At 37.4% G+C, this 27,470-nt stretch overlaps 1 protein-coding gene across 5 annotated transcripts in view; it reads right to left on the bottom strand.

Annotated features, from left to right (window-relative positions):
• The window catches only part of LOC104006505 (uncharacterized), a 243,330-nt gene that overhangs the window by 130,435 nt on the left and 85,425 nt on the right, over positions 1 to 27,470 (bottom strand). For all 5 annotated transcript variants that reach the window (XR_010156933.1, XR_010156932.1, XR_010156935.1 and 2 more), the window contains one exon: positions 21,534 to 21,636. Coding sequence is in view for 1 of the 5 variants with exons in the window: in XM_063810510.1 (XP_063666580.1) it covers positions 21,534 to 21,636 (103 nt within the window). In the remaining 4 variants the exon portion in view is untranslated. Of the gene's footprint in view, positions 1 to 21,533; positions 21,637 to 27,470 lie in introns of those variants that run through there.

The following is a 27,470-nucleotide window of genomic DNA, read 5'->3' as shown; positions in this document are numbered from 1 at the left end:
ATTACCACTCTGTAGACAAAGTAAAACATGTCTTCTGTGGCAGGCTGAATAATGGTCCTGGAAGATATCCACGTCTTAATTTCTGGAACCTGTGAATATGTTATCTTAAGTGACAAAAGGGATTTTGCAAATATGATTAAGGAGAAGAATCTTGAGATGGGGTGATTATCTTGGATTATCTGAAAGGGTCCCAAATGTAACAACACTTCAAGTGTCCTTAGAAGAGGGAGGCAGAGGAAGATTTGACTCTAAAAAAGAAGTAGACGTGACATGGAGGCAAGAGATGGGAATTATGCGAAGAAGGGTTCACAAGCCAAAGAATGCAGCCAGGCTTTGTAAACTAGAAAAAAAACCAAAAAACAAAAAACTTTCCCCTGATCCTTTAGAAGAAACCAACCCTTCTAATAACACCTTGAGCTTAGCCCGGTGAAACTGACTTTGAACTTGTGTGGCCTTCAGAACTATAAAAGGATAAATTTGTGTTTTTTTAAGACACCAAATTTGTCATAATTTGTTATAGCAGCCATAAAAAAGTAATATATTTTCTGATCTGATTCAGCTCCTGAGTTTTTAGTTTGTAATCTTTGCTTTAAGGCCACAGTTAGAGTTGTGTTTGTGTTTGTGTGCCTATGTGGAGAATGGCTGAAATTAGACTAGAGAGGTGAGCCTAGACTAGACTCCTGGTGTTATTCCTGTTTCCCTATTTTGTAAAAAAACATTTGTTTACATGTCATTCTCCTCTGCTAGACTATGAGTTTCTTTGGGACAGGAACTGTCTTATTCTCTTTGCATCTTAATTGCCTAGCAGAGTGCTCAGCACATGTTCTTTGCTTAATAAATGAATGAAATGCAAGCTTTAAAGGGAATCTGGAGCCAAACCACCAAGTGCTTGTTATTGCCATATCAAGGAATTTGAATTTTATCCTGAAAGAGATGAGGAACAAATGAAATGTTTTAAGTATAATGGGAAAATGAGCAGTTTTGCTTTCTAGAAACTGACAGTAACTTAGAGAATAGTTTCGAAAAGCACAAATGAAACCAGTAGATTGGTTAGAAAGCTGTTGTAATATAGGAATCCTATAAACTAAGACCAGGTTAGTGGCAGTGAGGACACAAAGAAGACTGATCAGATAATGGAGTTTAAAATGACAAGACTTAGAGGCTCCAAAGTTGGGAGAGCAGGCAAAGGAAAAGTCTTGGATGATTCTCAGATTTGGGGTGGCCAAAGTAGGATGGAAAAAAAGGAAGTTTGGGAAAGAAGATGAGTTCATTTTTTGACATGTTGAATTTGTAGTTCTTGTGGGATGCCAAAATGGAGGTGTTCCATTGATTACGTTTTCTTTGGCTTAACAGAGAAGTTTGGGGTAAAGATAGAGATTTTGTCAACCATCATTGTAGTCAAAGCCATGGATTTTGATAATGTACACAGAAAGTACATAGATTGAGAAAAGAAAAGAAGAGGAAATAGAGGAGAGGAGGAGAGAGGAGGGGGAAGGGAAGGGAGGGTTAGGAAAGGAAGGGGATGGGGGAGAGGAAAGGTGAGCCTCAAGGACTAGTGGAATTTATGAAGAGAATAAAGATGAGGAGCTCCTAAAGTAAACACAGAACAAATACAGAGAAAGAAAGAAAAGTCAAGGGAAGGGCATATCACAGAAACCAGAGACACACAAAAAAATACTAAAAGCAGGGACACAGTTATCAGTGTCAAACATTGGAGAATCGTTGAGATAACAAAGATTGAAATTTGTCCAAGAAATTTGGCAATTACAAAGATATAAGTACTCTTAGCAAGGCAAGTTTCAGTAATGAGGCACGGTATGTAAGGGTCAAGCAGAAATCACATTACAATTGACTGAGCAGTGAATTCAAGGTGGAAATTTGAAAACAATGAGCAGAGGTGGAGAAATTAGCTCTGGAAATAGATTGTAAAATAGAACTGGAAGTTATCTTGGGGGAAATTGAAGAGGTTCCTGCCTGATTAATTCTATTTTGTCTGTTAAGTGGGAGTTGAAATTCTTTCTTGAGAGTAATGGTGGGTTAGAAGACATGAGGAGAGTAGTGAAGGCTTGGAATAGTCACCAAAGTGAGATGGAGAAAGTGAGCTGACTAGGAGAATGAGGATAAATTACAGGCAGTGTGAAAGACCAGCGTATATTGCAGGCCATGAATCTGTGGAGGTTCCATATCAACCCAGTTGTATGATTTTTCTCCATGGCTGATACATGGCTGGTACAGTCAAAACAAGAGGCCAAAAGAGTTGAGGGTATTTATGTGTCATGGATCTCTGCCAGAAAGAAGGAAGTGAAGCCAGGACAAGCCTAATGGCCTAAGAGATGATGATGAGATTAAGGGTCAGGGTGCTAGGAAATAGGCAGATGAGAACCAAAATGATAGGATGCTCTAGTCATATAACAACTTGTAAAGGTCTAATATTTCAGAGTTGGAACCAATCTGGTTGAAGGAACAGCTTTGAAGTAGGTGACTAAATGGGAGTAGGCAAAAATCCTTAGAGCCGAGGAGAGTAGAAATCCTAAGGCAAGTGTGATGCTAGAAGAGTATGTGTAGATATTGAGGTAACCCAGAAGGACTTCAGGTGAAGAAGAAGGCAACAATTTAATGAACTTTTGTACAGACCCACTTGTATCAGGTACTGCATTAAGGTATGAGACAGACTCAATATGAACTAAAAGAGCACACAGCGTTGATCAGAGAAAACTGGTAAATACACATATCCCATTTAGTATATGGTAGATAGTAATTGACATGAAATACCCAACTATAGTTGGCATACAAAGGAGAAAATATAGTCAACAACTTGACAATTTCAGAGATTTCACCGAGGAGGTAATGGGTGCCAGAGTTACTGGGGAAATTAATTAGGAAATAGATAGATAGATTTAAGACAGCCAGTCCCTATGACATGCAAATGATGGATGCAGGCACCAAAAGTGTACAGGAGGAAAATGACATCCTCCTCCAACATCTCTGGCTATACTAAATCCAGGCTGTCTCCAACTAACCCATTAAGCACAACATCAACAGTCTTACTGGCCTTAAATGTCACTTTCAACACATCAGTTTCCTTATCAAATCCTTCCATTTTTTTTCCAGTTCCTACACCATTACACCTAAACTCCTACATCACAGAGAGATAAATGTTGCGTAGGCTGTTTTACTTGTGCCACATTCCCTGTCCAACAATACTTCCCACCACTTATCTATCATGTACTCCTACAATATGTCATCTGCTTCCCTTCTCCTTGACTCATAAGCACTTATGCTCATTCCCACATTTTCTCCATGTAGTCTCCTCACTTGTAATATTTCTCCCAAACTTCTCGTCCAAATGAAGTCATCCTTCATGGTCTGGCTGAAGTTCCATGGCTCCCATGGAATCTTTCCTTGAGTATCTCTGAATCACTTTATTGCATATCACTATCTTTAGAACTGTGGTATCTCCTGGTATTCTCTAATGGTTCATGTGTGTTAGACTTGTTTTCTCAAATGAGATCTCCTCAGAGACAGACAGATACATTGTTTTACCTAGACTCTGACAATGGTTTGTATTAAGCTGAACACACAGTAGATATTTGAGAGACAAATTAATATGATAGAAAGTATGTGAGTCAGGAGATCATTTTTCAAGTTCAAACTTTGCCTTTCAGGCTGAATTCTCTTTATTTGGGAATTGAAGAGCCTGGATGCATATCACTCAGACCACTTTTACCTCCTGAAACCTGATTCTACTAGATTCTAATTATTTTAGTTATTTGCCCAGAAGCCATGATAGTGAAAATTATGCACATCATATTGATTTGATTCTAAAATTCTAACACATCCCATGCACTGTATTTAATAGATGAAAAACTAGATATTCAATGTCTTTTTAATTGTAAGAGTTAAGCTCAGTGAAAGGTCTTATGTAGATATGCAATAAATATTTATTAAATTCATTCATTCATTCATTAAGCAAATATTTAATGAGCACCTATTATGAGTCAGCAAGTTTAGACTGTAGGACACCATAACAAACACGACAAACAAGCTATTTGCTCTTTTGGAGTTTATATTCTAGTGAAAGCAGACAGATATAATATATCTGTATAATATAATGTCAGGTGTCAGTAAGTGGTATGAAGAAAAATAAAGCATGGAAAAAGTATAGAGAATCATCAGGGTGGTTTTAGCTAGGACAGTCATCCTTATTTCAATTTCATACAGTGAAGACATGGATATTCTTGTGGACCTGGGCATAGACAAGTGCAGATAAAAACATATAAATAGGTATAGATATGCAGGAAAATATAGATCTAAACAGTCTAGATATAGCATTAATTATATTCCATGTACTGAGCTAAGGTGCTTCATAGTCACTAATTTGTCTTATCTTTTCAACAATATTTTGAGATGGGTATTACTTCACATTACCAATGAAAAACCTGAGGTTTAGAGGCTTAAAATAACTTGTCCAAAGTTACTTAGCTATAAAGCGTCAGTAGTTGAAACCACACTGCATTTGCCTGTTATCTGCATAAGCAAACATATTAAGTTGATTTTCTTGCCCAAAAATATTCAAAATTAGTATAGGAAGGTAAATTGTTATGTATTCTGATTACGAGAAAGGAAATCTATCTTCATTTTAAATACGTCTTAAAAGAAAGCCATATCCAACATCATACTGAGTGGGCAAAAGCTGGAAGCATTCCCTCTAACAATAGGAACAAGACAAGGATGTTCAGTCACCATTCCTATTCAACATAGTATTGGAAGTCCTAGCCACAGCAATCAGGCAACAGAAAGCAATAGAAGGAAGGAAATGAGGAAGTCAAATTATCTCTCTTCAATGATGATATGATTCTACACCTAGCAAACCCTAAAGGCTCCTAAACCAGATAAATGACTTTAGCAAAGTCTCAGGATACAAAATTAAAGTACAAAAATCAATAGGATTCCTATACACCAATAGCATACAAGCTGAGAACCAAATCAAGAGTGCAATCTCATTTACAATAGCCACATAAAAAATAAAATATTTAGAAATATATCTAACCAGGGAGGTGAAAGATCTCCACACAGAGAACTACAAAACACTGCCGAAAGAAATCATAGACAACACAAAGAAATGGAAAAACATCCAAAGCTCATGGATTGGAAGAGTCAATATTGTTAAAATGTCTGTACTGCCCAAAGCAATCTACAGATTCAACTGTATTCCTATCAAATTATCAATGTCATTTTTCACAGAATTAGAAAAAACTATTCTAAAGTTCATATGGAACAAAAAAGAGCCCAAATAGCCAAAGCAATCCTAAGCAAAAAGAACAAATCTGGAGGCATCACATTACCCAACTTCAAACTAGACTATAAGGCTACAATAACCAAAACAGCATGGTATTGGTACAAAAATAGGTACATAGACCAATGGGACAGAATAGATAATCCAGAAATATAGCTGTACACCTACAAAAACTCATCTTCAAAAAAGTCAACAAAAATAAACAATAGGGAAAAGACTTTCTATTCAATAAATGGTACTGCAAACCGTATGCAGAAGAATAAAACTGGACTCCTATTTCTGACCATATGCAAAAATCAACTCAAGATGGATTAAAGACTTAAATGTAAAACCTCAAACTATAAAAATCCTAAAATAAAGCCTAGGCAACACCATTATGGACATTGGTCTTGGGGAATAATTTATGACTAAGTCCTTGCATTAGGCCATTCTTGCACTGCTATAAAGAAATAACTGAGATTGGGTAATTTATAAGAAAAGATATTTAATTGGCTGACAGTTTTGCCAGCTTTACAGGAAGCACAGTGCTGGCATCTGCTTGGCTTCTAGGGAGGCCACAGGAAGCTTACAATCACGGTGGAAGGCAAAGTGGGAGCAGGCACATCACATGGTGAAAGCAGGAGAGAGAGAGAGAGTAGGGAGAAGGTGCCACACACTCTTAAATGACCAGGTCTTGCAAGAACTCATGATCACAAAGACATCAGCAAGCTATGAGGGATCCACCCCCATAATCCAAAACCTCCCACCAGATCTCACCTCCAGGATTGGGGATTATGATTCAACATGAGATTTGAGCAGGGACAAATATCCAAACTATATCATCCAGCCTCTGGCCCCTCCCAAATCTCATGTCCTTCTCACACTGCAAAATACAATCATGCCTTCCCAACAGTCCCCCGAACTCTTAGCTCTTCCCAGCATTAACTGAAAAGTCCAAAGTCTCATCTGAGACAAGGCAAATCCTTTCCACTTGCAAGCTGTAAAATAAAAAACTAGTTAGTTATTTCCAAAGACACAATGAGGGTATGGGCATTGGGTAAACATTCCTCTTTGAAAAGGGAGAAACCAGCCAAAAAACTGGAGCTATAGGGCCCACGCAAGCTCAAAACCCAGCAGGGCAGTCATTAAATCTTAAAGTTCCAAAATAATTCCCTTTGACTCCTTGTCCCACATCTAGGGGACACTGGTGCAAGGGGTGGGCTCCTAAGGCCTTGGGCAGCTCTGCCCCTGTGGCTTTGTAGAGTGCAGCCACCAAATCTGCTCTCACAGGCTTGAGTTGAGTGCCTGCAGCTTTTCCAGGCACAGGGTGCAGGATGCTTGTGGATCTACCATTCTGGAATCTGGAGAATTGTGGCACCCTTCTCACAGCTCTGGGAGCTCTGTGTGGGGGCTCCAACTCCATACTTCCCCTTGGCACTGCCCTAGTAGAGGTTCTCTGTGAGGGCTCTGCCCCTGCATCATGTTTCTGCCAGGGCACCCAGGTTTTCTCATAAATCCTCTGAAATCTAGGCAGAGGCTGCCAAGCCTCATTCATTCTTGCATTCTGTGCACCTGCAGGTTTAACAGCACATGGAAGTCACCAAGCCTTATAGATTATGTTGTCCACAGCAGCAGCCTGAGCTCTACCTGGGCCCCTTTGAGCTGAGGCTTGAGCTGTAGTGGTCAGGATTCAGAGAGGAGTGTCTCAAGGCTGTGTAGGGCAGTGGGGTCCTGGGCCTGGCCCATGAAACCATTCAGTCCTCCTAGGTCTCAGGGCCTGTGAGGTTAGGGGCATACTGAGAGATTTCTGAAATGCCATTGAGGCCTTTTTCCCATGTTTTGGCTATTAGCACTGGCTCTTTTTTACTTATGCAAATCTCTCTAGAAAGTGGTTGCTCAACAGCCTGCTTAAATTCCTCTCCCAAAAAAGCTTTTTCTTTCCTTGCCACATGGCTGCGGTGCAAATTTTCCAAACTTTTACATTCATCTTCCCCTTTAAGTATGAGTTCCAACTTATTTCTTTGCTCCTACATCTGAGTATAGGTTGTTAGAAGCAGCCAGGCCATACCTTGAATGCTTTGCTCCTTAGAAATTTCTTCTGTCAGATAACCTAGGTAATCATGCTCAAGTTCAAACTTCCACAGATCTCTAGGGCATGAACCCAATACAGCCACTTTCTTTGCTAAGGCATAACAAGGGTGACCTTTCAGTTCCCAATAAGTTCCAGTTCCCAATAAGTTCCTCATTTCCATCTGAGACCTTGGCAGCCTGCATTTCACTGTGTATTACTGTCAGCATTTTGGTCATAATCATTTAACCAGTCTCTAAGAAGTTCTAAACTTTCCCTCATCTTCCTATCTTCTTCTGAGCCCTCCAAACTCTTCCAATCTCTGCATGTTACCCAGTTCTAGAGTTGGTTCCACATTTTCAGGTGTCTTTACAGCAATGCCCCACACCTGGTACCAATTTTCTATATTAGGCCATTCTTGCACTTCTCTAAAGAAATACCTGAGACTGAATTATTTATAAGAAAAGAGATTTAATCGGCTCACGGTTCTGCAGGCTATTCAAGAAAGCATAGTGGCATCTGCATCTGGGGAGGCCTCAGGAGTCATCCAATCATGGCAGAAGGCAAAGAGGGTGCAGGCACATCACATGGCAAGAAGGGAGCAATAGAGACAGTTGGGGGGTGTTCATATACTAAACAACCAGATCTCTCAAGAATTCACTCATTATCATGTGGATAGCACCAAGGGGATGGTGTTAAATCATTCATAAGAAATCCACCCCCATGAATCAATCCCTCCCACCAAGCCCCATCTTCAGTACTGGATATTACAATTCAACATGAGATTTGGGCAGGGATAAACATACAAACTCTATCAGTTCTCAAAAGCAAATGCAACAAAAAACAAAAACTGACAAGTGGGATATAATTAACAAAAGAGCTTCCACACAGGAAAAGAAAGTATCAACAGAGTAAACAGGCACCTAAAAAATGAGAGACAATATTCACAAACTATGCATCTAACAAAGGATTAATATCCAGAATCTATTAGGAACTTTAACAAATCAACAATCAAAAAAACAAATAACCCTATTAAAAGGTGCGCAAAGGACATCAACGGTTCTCAGAAGAAGACATATAAATGGCCAACAAGCATATGAAAAAATGTTCAACATTGCTAATCATCAGAGAAAGGCAAATCAAAACCACAATGGGATACCAACAGCAGAATGGCTACTAATAAAGTCAAAAATAATAGATGTTGGCAAGGCTGCAGAGAAAAGGTAACATGTACACAGTTCAGCCCCTGTAGAAAGCAGTTTTGTGATTTCTCAAAGAACTAAAACAGAACTACCATTTGACCCAGGAATCCCATTAGCGAGTATATTCCCAATGGAAAATAAATTGTTCTACCAAAAAGATACCTGCACTTGTATGCTTATCACAGCATTATTCACAATAGCAAAAACAGGAAACCTATGTGCCCATCACTGGTAGAATGGATAAAGAAAAATGTATATATACACCATGCAATACTACACATTCACAAAACAGAACAAAATTATGTCCTTTGCAACAACATGGATGCAGCTGGAGGCCTTTATCCTAAGCAAATGAACAGAAACAGTAAACCAAATATCACATGTTCTCTCTTGTAAGTGGGATCTAAACCCTGGGTACACATGGATATAAAGATGGGAACAACAGACACTGAGGTCTCCAAAAGGAGAGATGGAGGGAATGGGGCAAGGGCTGAAAAACTTCCTATTGAATACTACTATGTTTACTATATGGGTGACAGGATCAATAGAAGCCCAAACCTCAGCATCATGCAACATATCCTTGTAACAAACCAGCTCATGTACCCCCTGTATCTAGAATTAGAAATTAAAAGAAAAAGTCTTAAGGGATCAGAGACCCTTTGTATATTCAAGAATTATGGTGGAATATAATACAGCCATAAAAACCAATAAAACTGAATATGAAAAGCTCTATCTCCAAGATACATTATTATATGAAAAAGCAAAGTAAAAAATCGTTATATGTCATGCTGTTACTTGTGTTTAAAAGTGGATGGATTTTTTTACATTCTGGTATATGCATAGGATATCTCTAGAAGACTACGAAAAATGCTGGTAAGAGTGGTTGTTCTAGAGATGAATAAAAGAGAGGCTTACTTTTCGCTATGCATACTTTTCATAATTCTTGAAACCTTTCCTATGTGTATGTATTGTTTATTAAAAATAAATCTAAAATTAAAAATGTAAAATTGGAATAATTAATGTCAGTGAGACACCCAAATTGTTGATAGAATAATCTTGTGCAAGTAGATCCTTTTCTTAACAAGTCATACAAATTTTCAATAAGAGAGCTTTCATTAATGTGTGACGACACTGAAAATTGATGTTACAGTAAACTTGGCCTTCTTCAATAATTGTGGAACAATAATTCCATCACAAACAAAAGATTAATGGACAAGTGGATGATAACTGAAGAGTCGGAAGTGAGCACACAATCTGAGCACTACGGTTAATGTATAGGCAGTAATTCTCCAGCAGACATAAAAAAAATGACAGGATCCCAAAAGTTGCTTTAAGTATTAATATAATAGAATAAAAAGTTGATTTTTTAAAAAGAATCTGAACTTTCCTACTATATAGCATTTTCCCTTGAAAGTTTCAAATCTCTGCTGAGAATCTATAAGGTAACGTATTATTCACAAAAAGTGGTGGGAAATAAATGAGAAAATACCAGAAATCTCTTTATATAAAGTTATAAGAATGCCAAATGCAAGTATGATCTTTCATTTAATGTATTTTAAATAAGAAACACAGTTTATACTAATCATTTGCCCTTATGAGTCATAAAATGTAAGTTTTTACATGTAATAGGTATGTCATCTAAAAAAGTTTTATCTGACTTAAATTCATACCTCTCATTAATAGAAGGTAGAAAGCAGAGTACAACCTCTGTGTAATCCCCTGGAAATCAGACCTGTTATTAGCCATCTTTGGGTATCACCATTTGCTGTTCAATAAAACAGCAGCTGAGAAAGCATTTATCTGGCAATAAAAAGCTTTTTATATATTAAATGTGTCAGCTTTGTGTAGTTAGTCATATCTGCAATTAACTTTTCTTTACAATAAGCTTTGTGGAAAGATGTGGGAGTAAAGGTAACAAAATCAGAACAGGTTGATGTTCTGTGTCATTTTGTAGGCTAGTTTGGCCCCAGGAAGAGAAAGGTGCTGGGTTAACATGAAATTGAACATAGCATGATCTTTAATTTCTGAGACATTTACAAATAAATAACTGGTTTGATATTCACCAGTTCTGCATCCATGGAAATGTGAGCCCTTCACTTTGAAACTTCACTCACAGTGATGAGGCTACATTCAGTTTTCTCACTTCCTGATGAAGCAGATGGATCATTGATATGTCTAACTGCACTCAATAGTATACCCATTTATAGCAGAAATTTTCTTAACATAAAACTAATCTACTTGGCCTAAAATGAGGGCTCTGTCATACTTACCATTATTAGCATCCTGTTGTAACCAAACAACCCATGTACCATTTAATCTCTTCTCTCTTTTTTAAATTAATTAATTAATTTTTTATTATACTTAAATTCTAGGGTACATGTGCACAACTTGCAGGTTTGTTACATGTGTATACATGTGCCATGTTGCTGTGCTGCACCCATTAACTCGTCATTTACTTAGGTATATCTCCTAATGCTATCTCTCCCCCTCCCCCCACCCCACGACAGGCCCCAGTGTGTGATGTTCCCCTTCCTGTGTCCAAGTGTTCTCATTATTCAGTTCTCACCTATGAGTGAGAATACTCAGTGTTTGGTTTTCTGTCCTTGCGATAGTTTGCTAAAAATGATGGTTTCCAGCTACATCCATGTCCCTACAAAGGACATGAACTCATCATCTATTATGGTTGCATAGTATTCCATGGTGTATATGTGCCACATTTTCTTAATCCAGTCTATCATTGTTGGACATTTGGGTTGGTTCCAAGTCTTTGCTATTGTGAATAATGCCGCAATAAATATACGTGTGCATGTGTCTTTATAGCAGCATGATTTATAATCCTTTGGGTATATGCCCAGTAATGAGATGACTGGGTCAAATGATACTTCTAGTTCTAGATCCTTGAGGAATCGCCACAGTGTCTTCCACAATGGTTGAACTAGTTTACAGTCCCACCAACAGTGTAAAAGTGTTCCTATTTCTCCACATCCTCTCCAGCACCTGTTGTTTCCTGACTTTTTAATGATTGCCATTCTAACTGGTGTGAGATGGTATCTCACTCTGGTTTTGATTTGCATTTATCTGATGGCCAGTGATGATGAGCATTTTTTCATGTGTCTTTTGGCTGCATAAATGTCTTCTTTTGAGAAGTGTCTGTTCATATCCTTTGCCCACCTGTTGATGGGGTTGTTTGTTTTTTTCTTGTAAATTTGTTTAAGTTCTTTGTAGATTCTGGATAGTAGCCCTTTGTCAGATGAGTAGATTGCAAAAATTTTCTCCCATTCTGCAGGCTGCCTGTTCACTCTGATGGTAGTTTCTTTTGCTGTGCAGAAGCTCTTTAGTTTAATTAGATCCCATTTGTCAATTTTGGCTTTTGTTACCATTGCTTTTGGTGTTTTAGACGTGAAGTCCTTGCCCATGCCTATGTCCTGAATGGTATTGCCTGGTTTTCTTCTAGGGCTTTTATGGTTTTAGTTTAACATTTAAGTCTTTAATCCATCTTGAATTAATTTCTGTATAAGGTGTAAGGAAGGGATCCAGTTTCAGCTTTCTGCATATGGCTAGCCAGTTTTCCCAGCACCATTTATTAAATAGGGAATCCTTTCCCCATTGCTTGTTTTTCTCAGGTTTGGCAAAGATCAGATGGTTGTAGATGTGTGGTATTACTTCTGAGGGCTCTGTTCTGTTCCATTGGTCTATATCTCTGTTTTGGTACCAGTACCATGCTGTTTTCGTTACTATAGCCTTGTAGTATAGTTTGAAGTCAGGTAGTGTGATGCCTCCAGCTTTGTTCTTTTGGCTTAGGATTGTCTTGGCAATGCGGGCTCTTTTTTGGTTCCATATGAACTTTAAAGTAGCTTTTTCCAATTCTGTGAAGAAAGTCATTGGTAGCTTGATGGGGATGGCATTGAATCTATAAATTACCTTGGGCAGTATGGCAATTTTCACAATGTTGATTCTTCCTATCCATGAGTATGGAATGTTCTTCCATTTGTTTGTGTCCTCTTTTATTTCATTGAGCAGTGGTTTGTAGTTCTCCTTGCAGAGGTCCTTCACATCCCTTGTAAGTTGGATTCCTAGGTATTTTATTCTCTTTGAAGCAACTGTGAATGGGAGTTCACTCATGATTTGGCTCTCTGTTTGTCTGTTATTGGTGTATAAGAATGCTTGTGATTTTTGCACATTGATTTTGTATCCTGAGACTTTGCTGAAGTTACCTATCAGCTTAAGGAGATTTTGGGCTGAAATGGTGGGGTTTTCTAAATAAACAATCATGTCATCTGCAAACAGGGACAATTTGACTTCCTCTTTTCCTAATTGAATACCCTTTATTTCTTTCTCCCGCCTGATTGCCCTGGCCAGAACTTCCAACACTATGTTGAATAGGAGTGGTGAGAGAGGGCATCCCTGTCTTGTGCCCGTTTTCAAAGGGAATGCTTCCCGTTTTTACCCATTCAGTATGATATTGGCTGTGGGTTTTTCATAAATAGCTCTTATTATTTTGAGATATGTCCCATCAATACCTAATTTATTGAGAGTTTTTAGCATGAAGGGCTGTTGAATTTTGTCAAAGGCCTTTTCTGCATCTATTGAGATAATCATGTGGTTTTTGTCTTTGGTTCTGTTTATATGCTGGATTACGTTTATTGATTTTCGTATGTTGAATCAGACTTGCATCCCAGGGATGAAGCCTACTCATTCATGGTGGATAAGCCTTTTGATGTGCTGCTGGATTCGGTTTGCCAGGATTTTATTGAGGATTTTTGCATCAATGTTCATCAGGGATATTGGTCTAAAATTCTCTTTCTTTGTTGTCTCTCTGTCAGGCTTTGGTATCAGGATGATGCTGGCTTCATAAAATGAGTTAGGGAGGATTCCCTCTTTTTCTATTGATTGGAATAGTTTCAGAAGGAATGGTACCAGCTTCTCCTTGTACGTCTGTTAGAATTCGGCTGTGAATGCATCTGGTCCTGGACTTTTTTTGATTGGTAGGCTATTAATTATTGCCTCAATTTCAGAGCCTGTTATTTGTCTTTTCAGAGATTCAACTTCTTCCTGGTTTAGTCTTGGGAGGGTGTATGTGTCCACGAATATCTCCATTTCTTCTAGACTTTCTAGTTTATTTGCATAGAGGTGTTTATAGTATTCTCTGATGGTAGTTTGTATTTCTGTGGGATTGGTGGTGATATCCCCTTTATCATTTTTAATGCGTCTATTTGATTCTTCTCTCTTTTCTTCTTTATTAGTCTTGCTAGCGGTCTATCAATTTTGTTGATCTTTTCAAAAAACCAGCTCCTGGATTCATTGATTTTTTTGTGTCTCTATCTCCTTTAGTTCAGCTCTGATCTTAGTTATTTCTTGCCTTCTGCTACCTTTTGAATGTGTTTGCTCTTGTTTCTCTAGTTCTTTTAATTGTGATGTTAGGGTGTCAATTTTAGAGCTTTCCTGCTTTCTCCTGTGGGCATTTAGTACTATAAATTTCCCTCTACACACTGCTTTAAATGCGTCCCATAGCTTCTGGTATGTTGTGTCTTTGTTCCCGTCGGTTTCAAAGAACATCTTTATTTCTGCCTTCATTTTGTTATATACCCAGTAGTCATTCAGGAGCAGGTTGTTCAGTTTCCATGTAGTTGAGCAGTTTTGAGTGAGTTTCTTAATCCTGAGTTCTAGTTTGATTGCACTGTGGTCTGAGAGACAGTTTGTTATAATTTCTGTTCTTTTACATTTGCTGAGGAGTGTTTTACTTCCAACTATGTGGTCAATTTTGGAATAAGCGTGATGTGGTGCTGAAAAGAATGTATATTCTGTTGATTTGGGGTGGAGAGTTCTGTAGATGTCTATCAGGTCCTCTTGGTGCAGAGCTGAGTTCAATTCCTAGATATCCTTGTTAACTTTCTGTCTCGTTGATCTGTCTAATGTTGACAGTGGGGTGTTAAAGTCTCCCATTATTATTGTGTGGGAGTCTAAGTCTCTTTGTAGGTCTGTAAGGACTTGTTTTGTGAATCTGGGTGCTCCTGTATTGGGTGCATATATGTTTAGGATAGTTAGCTCTTCTTGTTGAATTGATCCCTTTACCATTATGTAATGGCCTTCTTTGTCTCTTTTGATCTTTGTTGGTTTAAAGTCTCTTTTATCAGAGACTAGGATTGCAACTCCTGCCTTTTTTTGTTTTCCATTTGCTTGGTAGATCTTCCTCCATCCCTTTATTTTGAGCCTATCTTTGTCTCTGCATATGAGATGGGCCTCCTGAATACAGCACACTGATAGGTCTTGACTCTTTATCCAATTTGCCAGTCTGTGTCTTTTAATTGGAGCATTTAGCCCATTTCCATTTAAGGTTAATATTGTTATGTGTGAATTTGATCCTGTCATTATGATGTTAGTTGGTTATTTTGCTCATTAGTTGATGCAGTTTCTTCCTAGCATTGATGGTCTTTACAATTTGTCATGTTTTTGCAGTGGCTGGTACTGGTTGTTCCTTTCCATGTTTAGTGCTTCCTTCAGGAGCTCTTTTAGGGCAGGCCTGGTGGTGATGATATCTCTCAGCATTTGCTTGTCTGTAAAGGATTTTATTTCTCCTTCACTTATGAAGCTTAGCTTGGTTGGCCATGAAATTCTGGGTCGAAAATTCTTTTCTTTAAGAATGTTGAATATTGGCCCCCACTCTCCTCTGGCTTGTAGAGTTTCTGCTGAGACATCTGCTGTTAGTCTGATGGGCTTCCCTTTGTGGGTAACCCAACCTTTCTCTCTGGCTGCCTTTAACATTTTTTCCTTCACTTCAACTTTGGTGAATCTGACAATTATGTGTCTTGGAGTTGCCCTTCTCGAGGAGTATCTTTGTGGCATTCTCTGTATTTCCTGAATTTGAATGTTGGCCTGCCTTGCTAGGTTGGGGAAATTCTCCTGGATAATATCCTGCAGAGTGTTTTCCAACTTGGTTCCATTCTTCCCGTCACTTTCAGGTACACCAATGAGACGTAGATTTGGTCTTTTCACATAGTCCCATATTTCTTGGAGGCTTTGTTCATTTCTTTTTACTCTTTTTTCTCTAAACTTCTCACTTCATTTCATTTATTTGGTCTTCAATCACTTATACCCTTTCTTCCAGTTGATCCAATCGGCTACTGAAGCTTGTGTATTCGTCATGTAGTTCTTGTGCCATGGTTTTCAGCTCCATCAGGTCATTTAAGGACTTCTCTACATTGGTTATTCTAGTTAGCCATTCGTCTAACCTTTTTTCAAGGTTTTTAGCTTCTTTGCAATGGGTTTGAACTTCCTCCTTCAGCTCAGAGAAGTTTGATAGTATGAAGCCTTCTTCTCTCAACTTGTCAAAGTCATTCTCCATACAGCTATGTTCCATTGCTGGCGAGGAGCTGCGTTCCTTTGGAGGGGGAGAGGCGCTCTGATTTTTAGAATTTTCAGCTTTTCTGCTGTGTTTTTTCCCCATCTTTGTGGTTTTATCTACCTTTGGTCTTTGATGATGGTGATGTACAGATGGGGTTTCGCTCTATCGCCCAGGCTGGAGTGCAGTGGCGTGATCTCTGCTTACCGCAACCTCCGCCTCCCAGGTTCAAGCGATTCTCCTGCCTCAGCCTCCTGAGTAGCTGGGATTACAGGCAAGTGCCACCACGCCTGGTTAATTTTTGTACTTTCAGTAGAGATGGGGTTTCACCATGTTGGTCAGGCTGGTCTCGAACTCCTGACCATGTTATCTGCCTGCCTCAGCCTCACAAAATGCTGGGATTACAGGTGTAAGCCACTGTGCCTGGCCTACCTTTGAATATTTTACTGCATTCTATGAACTAGTAAGTCAGGACTCTCATGGTTTACTCAATTAATGATACACGTTTTACTTTCAGGAAGGATTTTTTGTCAGTCTGCTACTTTTTTATTGATACATAATCATTGTACATATTTATGGGGAACATGTGATTTTTGATACATGAATAATGTGTAATGATCAAATGAGGGTAATTGACATATCCATCACCTTAGACATTTATCATTTATTTGTGCTGAAAGTATTCTAAATCTTCTATTTTGAAATATAAATTATTGATAACTAAAATCACCCTACTATGCTTTTGAACACTAGAACCTTTCCTTCTAACAGTATTTTTGTATCCATTAACCAAACCCCTCTCAGCCTCTAATAACCACCATTCTACTATCTACCTCCATGAGATCAACTTTCATTTTAGATTCCAGAAAAGTTTTGTTCTTTATGCTAAAAAAAAAAAACAAGTGTGAACATGTGATATTTGTCTTTCTGTACCTGGCTAATTACAAATAACATGATGCATCCAGGCTCATCCATGTTGTTGCAAATGATAGAATTTCATTTTTTTGTATGGCTCAATGGTAATCTACTTTATACATATACCACATGTTCTTTATCCATTCACCCACTGATAGACACTTAGGTCAATTCCATATTTTGGCTAACATGAACACTGCTATGATAATCATGGGAATGCAGATATCTCTTCAAAATACTAATTTCCTTTCTTTTGGATATACACCCAGTAGCAGGTTTGCTGGATCATATGGTTGTTCTAGTTTTAGTTTTTTGAGGAACCACCATACGATTTTCCATAATGGCTGTACTAATTTACCTTCCTACCAACATTGCACAGGCATTCCCCTTTCTCCACATCCTTGCCAACATCTATTTTTTGTCTTTATGATACTAGCCACTTTAACTAGAGTGAGATATCTCACTATGGTTTTCATGTCCCTGATGATTAATGATGTGTTGAGCATTTCTTTTTCATATACCAGTTGCACATTTGTCTGTCCCCTTTTGTGAAATGTCTATTTAGATCAATTGCCCATTTTTAAATTGGACTATTTGATTTTTCCTGCTGTTGAGTTGTTTGCCTTCCCTATATATTCTGCTTATTAATCCCTTGTTGGAAGAGTAGTTTTCAAGCATTTTCTTCCATTTGTAGATTGTCTCTTCACTGTTTTGATTGTTTCCTTTGCTGTGCAGAAGCAACTTAGCTTAATGTGATCCTGTTTTTCTACTTTTGCTTTTGTAGCCTTTGCTTTTGAGGTCTTACCCCAAAAAATCATTGCCCAGAGCAATGTCCTAAGTGTTTCCCCTATGTTTTCTTCTAATAATAGTTTCATAGTTCTGAGTCTTACATTTAGGACTTCAATCCATTTTGATTTGATTTTTGTATATGGTGAGAGATAGGGATCTAGTTTTATTCTTCTGCATATGGATATCCAGTTTTCCCAGCACCATTTATTGAAGAAACTGTCCTTTCCCAAGTGTATGTTCTTGGTGTCTTTGTTTAAAATGAATTGGCTGTAAACACATGGAGTTATTTCTGGGCTCTCTATTTTATTCCATTGGTCTGTGTGTCTGTTTTTATGCCAGTACCATGCTGTTTTGGTTACTATATCTTTGTAGTATATTTTGAAGTCAGGTAGTCTGATGCTTCCAGCTTTGTTCATTTTGCTCAAGATTGCTTTAACTATTCAGCTATTTTGTGGTTCCAAACACATTTTGAAATTGTTTTTTCTATTTTTGTGAAAAATGTCATTAGTATTTGGATAGGAATTGCATTGAATCTGTAGATAGATTACTTTGGGTAGTATGGATGTTTTAACAATATTAATTATTCCAATCCATGAACCTGAGATATCTTTTCATTTTTGTTGTGTCTTCTTTGATTTCTTTCATCAGTGTTTTATAGTTTTCAATGTAGAAATCTTTCACTTCTTTGGTTAAGTTTATTCTTAGTTATTTTATTTTTTGTAGCTATTATAAATGGGATTGCTTTCTTGATTTCCTTTTCAGATTGTTCACTGTTGGCAGATAGAAATACTACTGATTTTTGTATGTTGATTTTCTATTCTGCATCTTTACTGATTCAAGTATCAGTTTCTAAGCGTTTATTGGTAGAGATTTTAGGTTCTTCTAAATATAAGATCGTGTCATCTGCAAATAAGGATAATCTGACTTTTTCCTTTCCAATTTGGATTCCCTTTCTTTTTCTGGCTAAGACTTCCAAAATGATGTTCAATAAAAGTGGTAAAAGTATGCATCTTTGTCTTGTTCTATATCTTAGGGGAAAGGCTTTCAAATTTTCCCTCAGTATGATGTTAGCTGTGGGTTTGTCATATATGACCTTTATTATCTTGAGCCATGTTTCTTCTATAGTCAGTTTGTTGAGAGTTTTTATCATGAAGGGATATTGAATTCTTTAAATGCTTTTTTTGTTTCTATTGAGATGATCATATGATTTTTGTCTTTTATTTTGTTGATGCTGTGGTTCCCTATGCTTTGGGGGCAGCCTCCTTGATGTGCTCAACCACCTGTTTCTCAGGGTGTAGGATGTAGCAGGGGCTCAGATGCCAAGGACACAGCTGTACTACTGGGTCCAGACAGCGTCATGATGCTGCAACCCTCTGGGTGGATGTGGGGGGATCTTGGTGGGGTCCCAAGGATAGGGAGGTATAGGGACTATTGGGCCCCAGGGCAGGATGAAGTCTAGTGTTGGCTGTTCTTTCATAATGGCACCATCTTGCAGCAGCTTAGGGACCAGAGGTGGTACTCCTCACACATACTCTGTCTGGAGCAGTGTGCAGTCACATGGACTCCAGGCAGCTCTCTATACTAGGCTCAGGGATTGGAAGAACTGAGGGGTTTCACAAAAATTTTATTCATCTCTAATAAATTGTTAACCATGTTGTGAGATTTTTTTTTATAAGACTTGAAATTTAGGTCAAGAAAACCCAAGGGATTTACGTGACTCATTAACAAATGGTTAGAATAAAAATAAACTTCTTCTGAAATATAACAAAAAAATACACCATTTTTTTTCCATCACAGTGGTTTCAAAACAGGAAAGAAAATATTGGAAATTATTCCCTTTGACAAAACATAAAGATTGAGAGGGGAAAAACAGAATTATGAAAAGATGTTCTTTTAAAGTTGAAATTATAAAGGATCCACAATTAGAGAGCTATATTAGTCATATATCTAGACCACATGTCTGAGACAAGAAATCTTGTGAAAAAAGTGCTTGAGCTAATCTAAAAAATCTATAGGTGGACCTGTTACTTCAACTATCATGTATGAAACTGAATCCTTTGAGCTCAAGTTGCCTTTGAAGCCCTGCACAGATGTACATTAGTAGTAAAGGAATTGCTTTTTCCTACCCACTCCTATGTAATGTGACAATTTCCAGACATCTTTATACAAAGAAGGCTTGTTTGAGGAGAAACAAAGATATGTACAAAGAAGGACAAACATTTTTTCTCAAATCACTAGCCATCCTGTCTGCTGTTCTTTCATCCTTGACTGAATAGATGTCATCTATTTTCTACCAGACATAAGACAAGATGATTAAAATAATATAAAGAGGGTGTTAATAACGTCCTTCTCTTTTCTGTGCTGCATAAAGAGGGTAGATTTACCCAGAGCAGATACTAGCATACTTAGAGATGCTAAGCATATATACCCCCAAGTAGAGAACAATAAGTAATAGTATTTGATCAGCCCTCTCTCCCTCAATGCATGAGAAAGTAGTTACAGGTAATTAGAATGGTAAGTGATCCATGTGGTCCAGACTTTGAGTCATGGAAACATTAGAATGTGAGATGGCTTAGAAAGCATGAGAACATTAAGAGAGGTAGGAAAAAGTGCTTCACCTCAAAGCAACAGTTTAAAAGATTGCATATGGGCAAGAGTAAGCAAGGTATATTCAGAGAACAATGATGAGGCCAATGATTGTCTTGGATTGGTTGGGGGGGGATGAGTATTAATTTGGAAGAGCAACCAATACAAAACATAGAATCTAGATTTATTTCTTGTTGACATTAAACACCCCCATTGGAAGATCATGAACAAAGGAAAATAAATTATGCATAAGTATAAAGCTTAGCTACATAGAAATTCCCTGAAAATTTAAATTTGTTACAAAAGCACTTCACTTAACCAAAGGTCATATCCTCATCTAGACATGGCTGAGAAAACCAGAAGTAAGCAAAAAGCAGCCTTGAGTATTCAGTGGGAAAAAAAATCACAAAACCACACACTAAGGTCACCCAACTAACCATTAGAAAACTCTCAGACTTTCACTTAAAGCTTATTTACTCTTGTTTTAGGGAAAATCTAATTTCCCTCTTCACTGCAGATTAGAAGCAAGAAATTAAAATGGGTAGCTTCTAGACACAGGCATCTGACAGTTGTAATATGTGATAGCTGACAGAATGACAATAAAAAAGGAGGCAGAAAAAGTATTCAATGCAGCCTTAAATTGGGAGATGTGGGTAACTATTTACTTGAAACTGAGATCAATTATCTCAGTAAAAAAATCTTCATTACATTATTATAATGCCCCATTTTCACTCTCTAATAACTTTGTTCCTGTAACAGAAATTCATATTGTGCAATACTATCTAAAGGAGATAGCTTAAAAATGTGCCAAAAAGGGCAACCTTTCTCTGATTTTCTCACCAATTTCAAATGTTACATCCTTTTTCTTATAATAGTTCCCCATTATAACATGTGGTTTTACTTACACTAGACATGTCTAATATTTGCTTCAAGAGAGCTGAATGAAGGCTATTGTACAGCTACAATGTGTTCCTTGTAATGTTATAATCACATATTTGCAGGGAAATAAAAAATTCTAAATAAAAATGTTTAAAGGCATATGTAGTTTAAGAAAACATCTCTTTCTTTCTTCCCTCCCTCCCTCCCGCCTTTCTTTCTTTCTTTCTTTCTTTCTTTCTTTCTTTCTTTCTTTCTTTCTTTCTTTCATTCACCAGGCACATTTCTTGCCAACACAATTCTTTTCTCATTGATTTCGCAGCATACAAACTTGTCTAAGTGAACATATAAAAATAGAAATTGCTTCAAGGCTGAATATAATCCTGATATAGCAGTCATACTTTGTTGTTTTTCTATATTAACTACTAACCCACAAAAAACTGACAACCTTCTAAGGTCTGGTATACAATCTTGCATTTGTACCTTAGGCTGCCAGATCCATGTCCAAATGTGGCTGGAGAAACAGATGAGGATGGTGTCATGGTGTGAGAATCCTGGGTTCCTCTCTGGGGCAATGTCGTGATGTCTAAAATTAATGAGAAATAATATAATCAATGCATTTTGAGTACTTATTATGCCCAGACATTGTTCTAAGCTCATTCCCCAAATAAACCTGTTTAATTTTTTTTACAGCCCTATTAGGCAGGACTATTATTATTCCTACTTTAAATATGAGGCAACCATGGCTGAAATGTTAAGTAACTTGGCCACAATCACAAAGCTAGAAAGCAGAGCCTAAATTCAAAAGTATGTCCATCACATGAGAGCAATTTCATACCTCAACTGGGATTTCCCCATCTATTTATTAATTATGGTACCTGTCAACCAACTAGTAAGATTTGCTTTAAGACTGTAGAGCCGACATCATGATGTAGCATGAGCATTTCCCCTAATCAGCACTCTCCACTACTCCAGTTTTATGAAAAGGTTAAAGGACAGAAATGTAGAATTCCAAAATACAGCACCAGCAATCTGCATTTCACTTTCTGGTCTTCAGGGATATGCCAGCAATTGATTTCATGGCCCACTCTTCATTATTAACAGAGGTATTCAATATGACTATTTACTATACTATATTTCAATGTGACTATTTACCTATACATGGGAAGGCATGTATAGGTACATAACTGCCCTTGAGATTTAGTTTGTGGTCATGCCTACTGAATTATTCAAGATTCTTTTGGTTGCAAAGGATATAACCCTATCCAATTAACTGAAACTAATCTAAAAAGTGAAGGGTTTATTGCTGGCCTCAAGTGAAGCTAGATCTAGGTGCTCAAACAATGTAGTTTGTATGTTCTTCACTTCCCAGCTTGGCTTTCCCCCATGTTGCCTTCATTCTTAGGCTGACCTCAAGTGGTGTCAAAATGGCTACCAGCAAGTCTAGGCTTAGCTACCACAAAAAACAAAAGACAGTTTTCTTTCGCAATGGTTCCAGCAGAAAGTCTTAAAGTTATGTTCATGGCTGTAACTGCCCTGCTTAGGTCACAGGCCTACTCTTTAACTAGTCTTTATACTCAAGGCATACATTATACTCAACTGTCATGTACCAGTCACTGGCTCCAGAGCGTGGTTTAGCCCCAGTAGTATCATGGGCCTCAACTGAATCAGCGGAGGAGGGTCAATCCCCAAAGGAGTTGATTTTACCTCGATGTAAGGAAACAGATGCTAAGCAGGGATAAACCACAGATGACCATTATATCCATTTTGGCATGCCAGAAGAATAAGTTGCCACCTTGTCATGTGACTTTGAGGAGATTTGGGGAATCTCCATCACCATGACTTCCCTATGGTGAACTAATCTGTGGTGAGTCAAGGCAACAGTAAGCCAAAGAATACTAACAAGGTCTCACTGAATCATATCAGTGCAGATTGTATAGACACAATAATAGCAGCAGAAAACTTAGAGGCTATGGCAATAAGAGATGATGTGGCTATTTGGGCAAAGACAACCTTTAACACAGAGGGTAGAGATATTGCTGCCAAACAACTTTGCCACACAACAATCCACAGACCGAATTCACATGGATAATGCTTATTGTGAAAGTAACTGCAAGTCACGCATGCATCAGCCTTTGTAGCCTTGCAAATACTCAGAAAGCAATACTGTCCTCAGTAGTATCTTTAAATGCAAAGAACGCTGCATGAAGATAAGATGTGAAAGAGCTCCAGCAGTCTCCTGCACACGTTATTCTTATTTGATTCAATTTCTCATGCTGCATAGGTTTTCATTCATTGAAATTTGCAGTCACTCAGTTCAGACAGTTCTCTACTTATAAACACATTGTGTTAAGATACTTCATTTGTAAGTCAGTGCTTTTAAAATTGGAGCTCATTTTTACATTGAAAATTTATTATAAATTGTAACTGGATTCTCAGACTAACCTATGAGTATTAATCAAGTAATTTGAATGTGCTTAGTACGATGCCTATCACATTGTAAACTCTTAATAGATTAAAGCTATTATTAGTTCTATGATAAGCATGAACAAAATCATCAAAATAATTTTTTAAAATAAAAAATACAAATTAAGGTAATAGCACTTAGAAAAATGACAGATAGGAACGCTCAGTAAGGTAATATGAAAAATTAAGTCCTCAATTCCACTTTGAAGAAGGTATTTAATATATTTCAGCTTAAAGATTGTTTATTGTTACTAAAGAAGAATTTACAAAATTATTCTACTATCTTTTAGAATATAATGTTACTTAAATTATTATGTTTTAATTTTGGGATTCTATGTAGTTACAAAACTGAAATATTGGGAGTATAACTAGATCCATACAGATGGGAATAGTATTTAATAAATTGCTTTTTATTTATAAGAAATTTTCAGAACTTCTTTTTCCACATACTTATATCTGGATGCAATTCCACTTATAAATTGAGGACACAGTATACTGCTATTACCATAAAAAGAACTGTAATGGGGACACAGCCATAATTGAATTTACATCTTAATTATTTACACTCTTCTCTGTGCAGCCTGAATATTCTATGCTTCAGAATTGCTTTGCAGACAAAATATTATCCATGATTAGCAAGGCAAACAACTCTTTTGACACAGGTGACAAGTTCTTTTTGGTAACTTACTTCTCAGTAAAATATACTTTATTTAAGAATTAGTTCCACAAATCTATTATAGAATAATCTGATGCTGATTTCAATGTGTTTTCAATTACATAAATGCTAAAGATATGTAATCTCTAACATTTATCTTGCCACTTTTGTTTCAGTGACAACTTTGGGGAGACTTTTAAAAATTAAGTGTCTGTTTAAGAAATAAAAGTATAGGATCATGGGTATCTGAGAAATTTAATGAGCTAGCATCAATAAGACCACTTAATCAGGGCTGGGCTGCTATTTTCCAAGTATCTGCCACACAGCATGTCAAAAGAGATGGTATAGACACATTAGGACTGAACTTTGCTTCATTCTTTCATTCATTCAACAACTTATTGAGTACCTACTATGTATCAGGCATTTTTTGTTTTAGTTCTGGGGAGGTAAGAATAAACAATATGAATTCCAGTCCTCCATGGAATTTATGTACTTCTTGACAAAGACACACAATCAATTATTAGATACTTCTATTCTTCTGAGGGAGAAAAAAGCAGGGTGAGGATAAGGTTGGGAGAGGGGGCAGTGATCAGGGAAGGCCTCTCCAAAGAAGTGACACCTGAGAAGAGACTTTAATGAGGACACAAACTATGCAAAAATCAGAGAGACAATAGAGACGTGCAAAGACCCCAGGTGGGACATGCTCATTGTGTTAAAAAAACATCAAGACCATGGTGGCTAGAACCAAGTGAGCAGAGAAGAGGGAGTATGGTAGAAGATGAGGTCAGGGAAGTGGAGAGGGCCAGATCCTATAGGGCCTTGCAGATCATTTTATGGAGGTTGGGTTTACTTTAGTGGTGATGAGAAGGCATAGGCTGGGAATAGGAGAGTGACATGATATGCACTTTGGAGAAGAGGCTCTACAGAGGCAAGAAGTAGGACATTTCAGCAATTTAGGCAAGGGCCAATGTTATTACAATTTAATTATTTATTTATTTATTTATTTGAGATGGAGTCTTGCTCTGCCGCCCAGGCTGGAGTGCAGTGGTGTGATCTCAGCTCACTGCAACCTCTGCCTCGTGGGTTCAAGTGATTCTCCTGCCTCAGCCTCCCAGGTAGCTGGGACTACAGGTGCGTGCCACCACACCTGGCTACTTTTTGTGTTTTCAGTAGAGAAGAGGTTTCACCATGTTAGTCAGGATGGTCTCAAACTCCTGACCTTGTGATCCGCCCACCTTAGCCCCCAAAGTGCTGGGATTATAGGCGTGAGCCACCGCGCCCGGCCATGTTATTGCAATTTTGTAACATTGACTCTTTACTACCTAATTTTCAGGATGAAAAACAAAAATTGTTTTTGTGCAAATGGTATGTCAGGAACACAAAAATCAGCTGTTTAATTTTTGTGGGGTGGTACAAAGGCAGCTGGAATAAAATGCCTGTTTTTATATTGACTGTAGGGAAAGTGCTTACCTCAACTGCCAATTTACGGAGGATCTCTGTGGATGGTAAATCAGAGAAGAGTGTGAAAGGTAAGAATATCTTGAAACACATCTACCACCTTGTCTCCCGTCCCCTCCGCCTGTTGACAGCCTGACTCAGGTGCCGTTATGAATTAAAAAGCAGGAGATGCACTGCAAGCACTGAACATCTTCCAAAGTAAAACGCTGCCATCTGGAGGCTTCTAGAGTACAAAAATGAGGAAAAAACAAAATCTACCCCCACAAACACTCTGTTTCTGTTTGATGTTTCTATACACAAAGGATTTTATTTGGAAAAAAATTTAAAAGGTCATTAATTCGAAAGAAACAAGAATGAAATTGCCCAGTCTCACTCCCTTGCTTTGCCTGGCCCAATCTATTAAGTGGAACCTGTTTATGTTGGTTTTGAAACCTATTTAGTAGGCTGTAAATTTACTGTAGGTTGAAAGTTTGTATTCATTTCTTTTCCCTCTATAGCAAATAAGACTAGGCCTGGTCCCTCTGCAAATGGTCTATCTTCTCCATTTCTTCCATGATTACTGATCTATTCAGGTTTTCTATTTATTCCATTTTGATAATTTATATTTTTCTAGGAAAGCATCCATTTTTTCCAGATTTTTAAATATATTGTCATAGAGTTGCAAATAATATACTTCTATAAAATTTTTATTCTCTTATCTACCTACAGTTCCATATAATTTTTAACTTTAATATTATATCCTTTTACTTTCCTCTTTTATTGTAGGATTATGAGCAGGAGAATGACATATTTGGACTATGTCCCAGAGAGACAACACTGATGATAATGAATATAATCGGCTGAAAGAGAACACCAGAACACTGTTTAGAAGGCAACTATAACATCTCAGATTAGTGACGACTGACATCTGAACCATGAAGAAGATTTTCTAAAATAAAACTAGTAGGAATTTGTGACTACTGATGTGTTTATAAGACAAATATAAAAGGTTAGCATGATGCTACAGTTTCTTACCTAGGACGATTGGGATAATCATAACCAAAGGGGAGAGAAAAATAATTTTTTGAGGGGACATTTGACTTTGATGTGTTAGAAGGATAATCATATGTAAATGTCCCATCAGTCTGGAGTTAGAAATACAAGTCAAAGCTAGAAGTGGCAGATAAAGTTGTGAGATCGGCTGGAAAAAAATGTAGAGCAAAAAAAAATTTGTATTAAGATGTCAATAACTGAAATGTTTTTGTAAAGTCTAACATTTTGGGGCAGCTGAACAAAATCTGGGTGCATATTACAGAAGCCAAAGGAGAAGAAAATTTTAAGAAGGAGAAGGTTTAGGAAAATCATAGCACAAAACAAGTAATACATTAAAATGATGATGATTTATACAACAGAAAGAATAATTTTTATATGAAACAAAGTAACATAAATTGGAAAAATATTTCCAATACATCTGACAGTCATATAACTAATTTCCTCAATACATGAGCATTTAAAAGTCAATAAAACCCTAAAGGAAAATTTGATAAACTTCATTTTATCAAAAATTAAAACTTTTGCTCTGTGAAAGCCCTGTTAAGAAGATGAAAGAACAGTGTTCAGACTAGAGAAAACAGTCGCAAACCACATACCCAACAAGGAATTTTATCTAGAATATAAAGAACTCTCAAATCACAAAAGCAAAATAAACAAATGATCCAATTAGAAAATGGGCAAAAGATATGAAGAGACATTTTACCAAGAATGAAATAGGAATAACAAATAAGCACATGAAAACAAGTTCAACAACATTAGCTATTAGGAAAATGCAAATTAAAACCACAAAGATAGATCATTACACATCT

Source organism: Pan troglodytes, chromosome 4 (assembly GCF_028858775.2).
Source record: "Pan troglodytes isolate AG18354 chromosome 4, NHGRI_mPanTro3-v2.0_pri, whole genome shotgun sequence".
In the NCBI taxonomy this organism is placed as follows: Eukaryota; Metazoa; Chordata; class Mammalia; order Primates; family Hominidae; genus Pan; species Pan troglodytes.
Note: the sequence above shows the minus strand (reverse complement) of the source record. Positions and strands in the feature narration are given on the sequence as shown.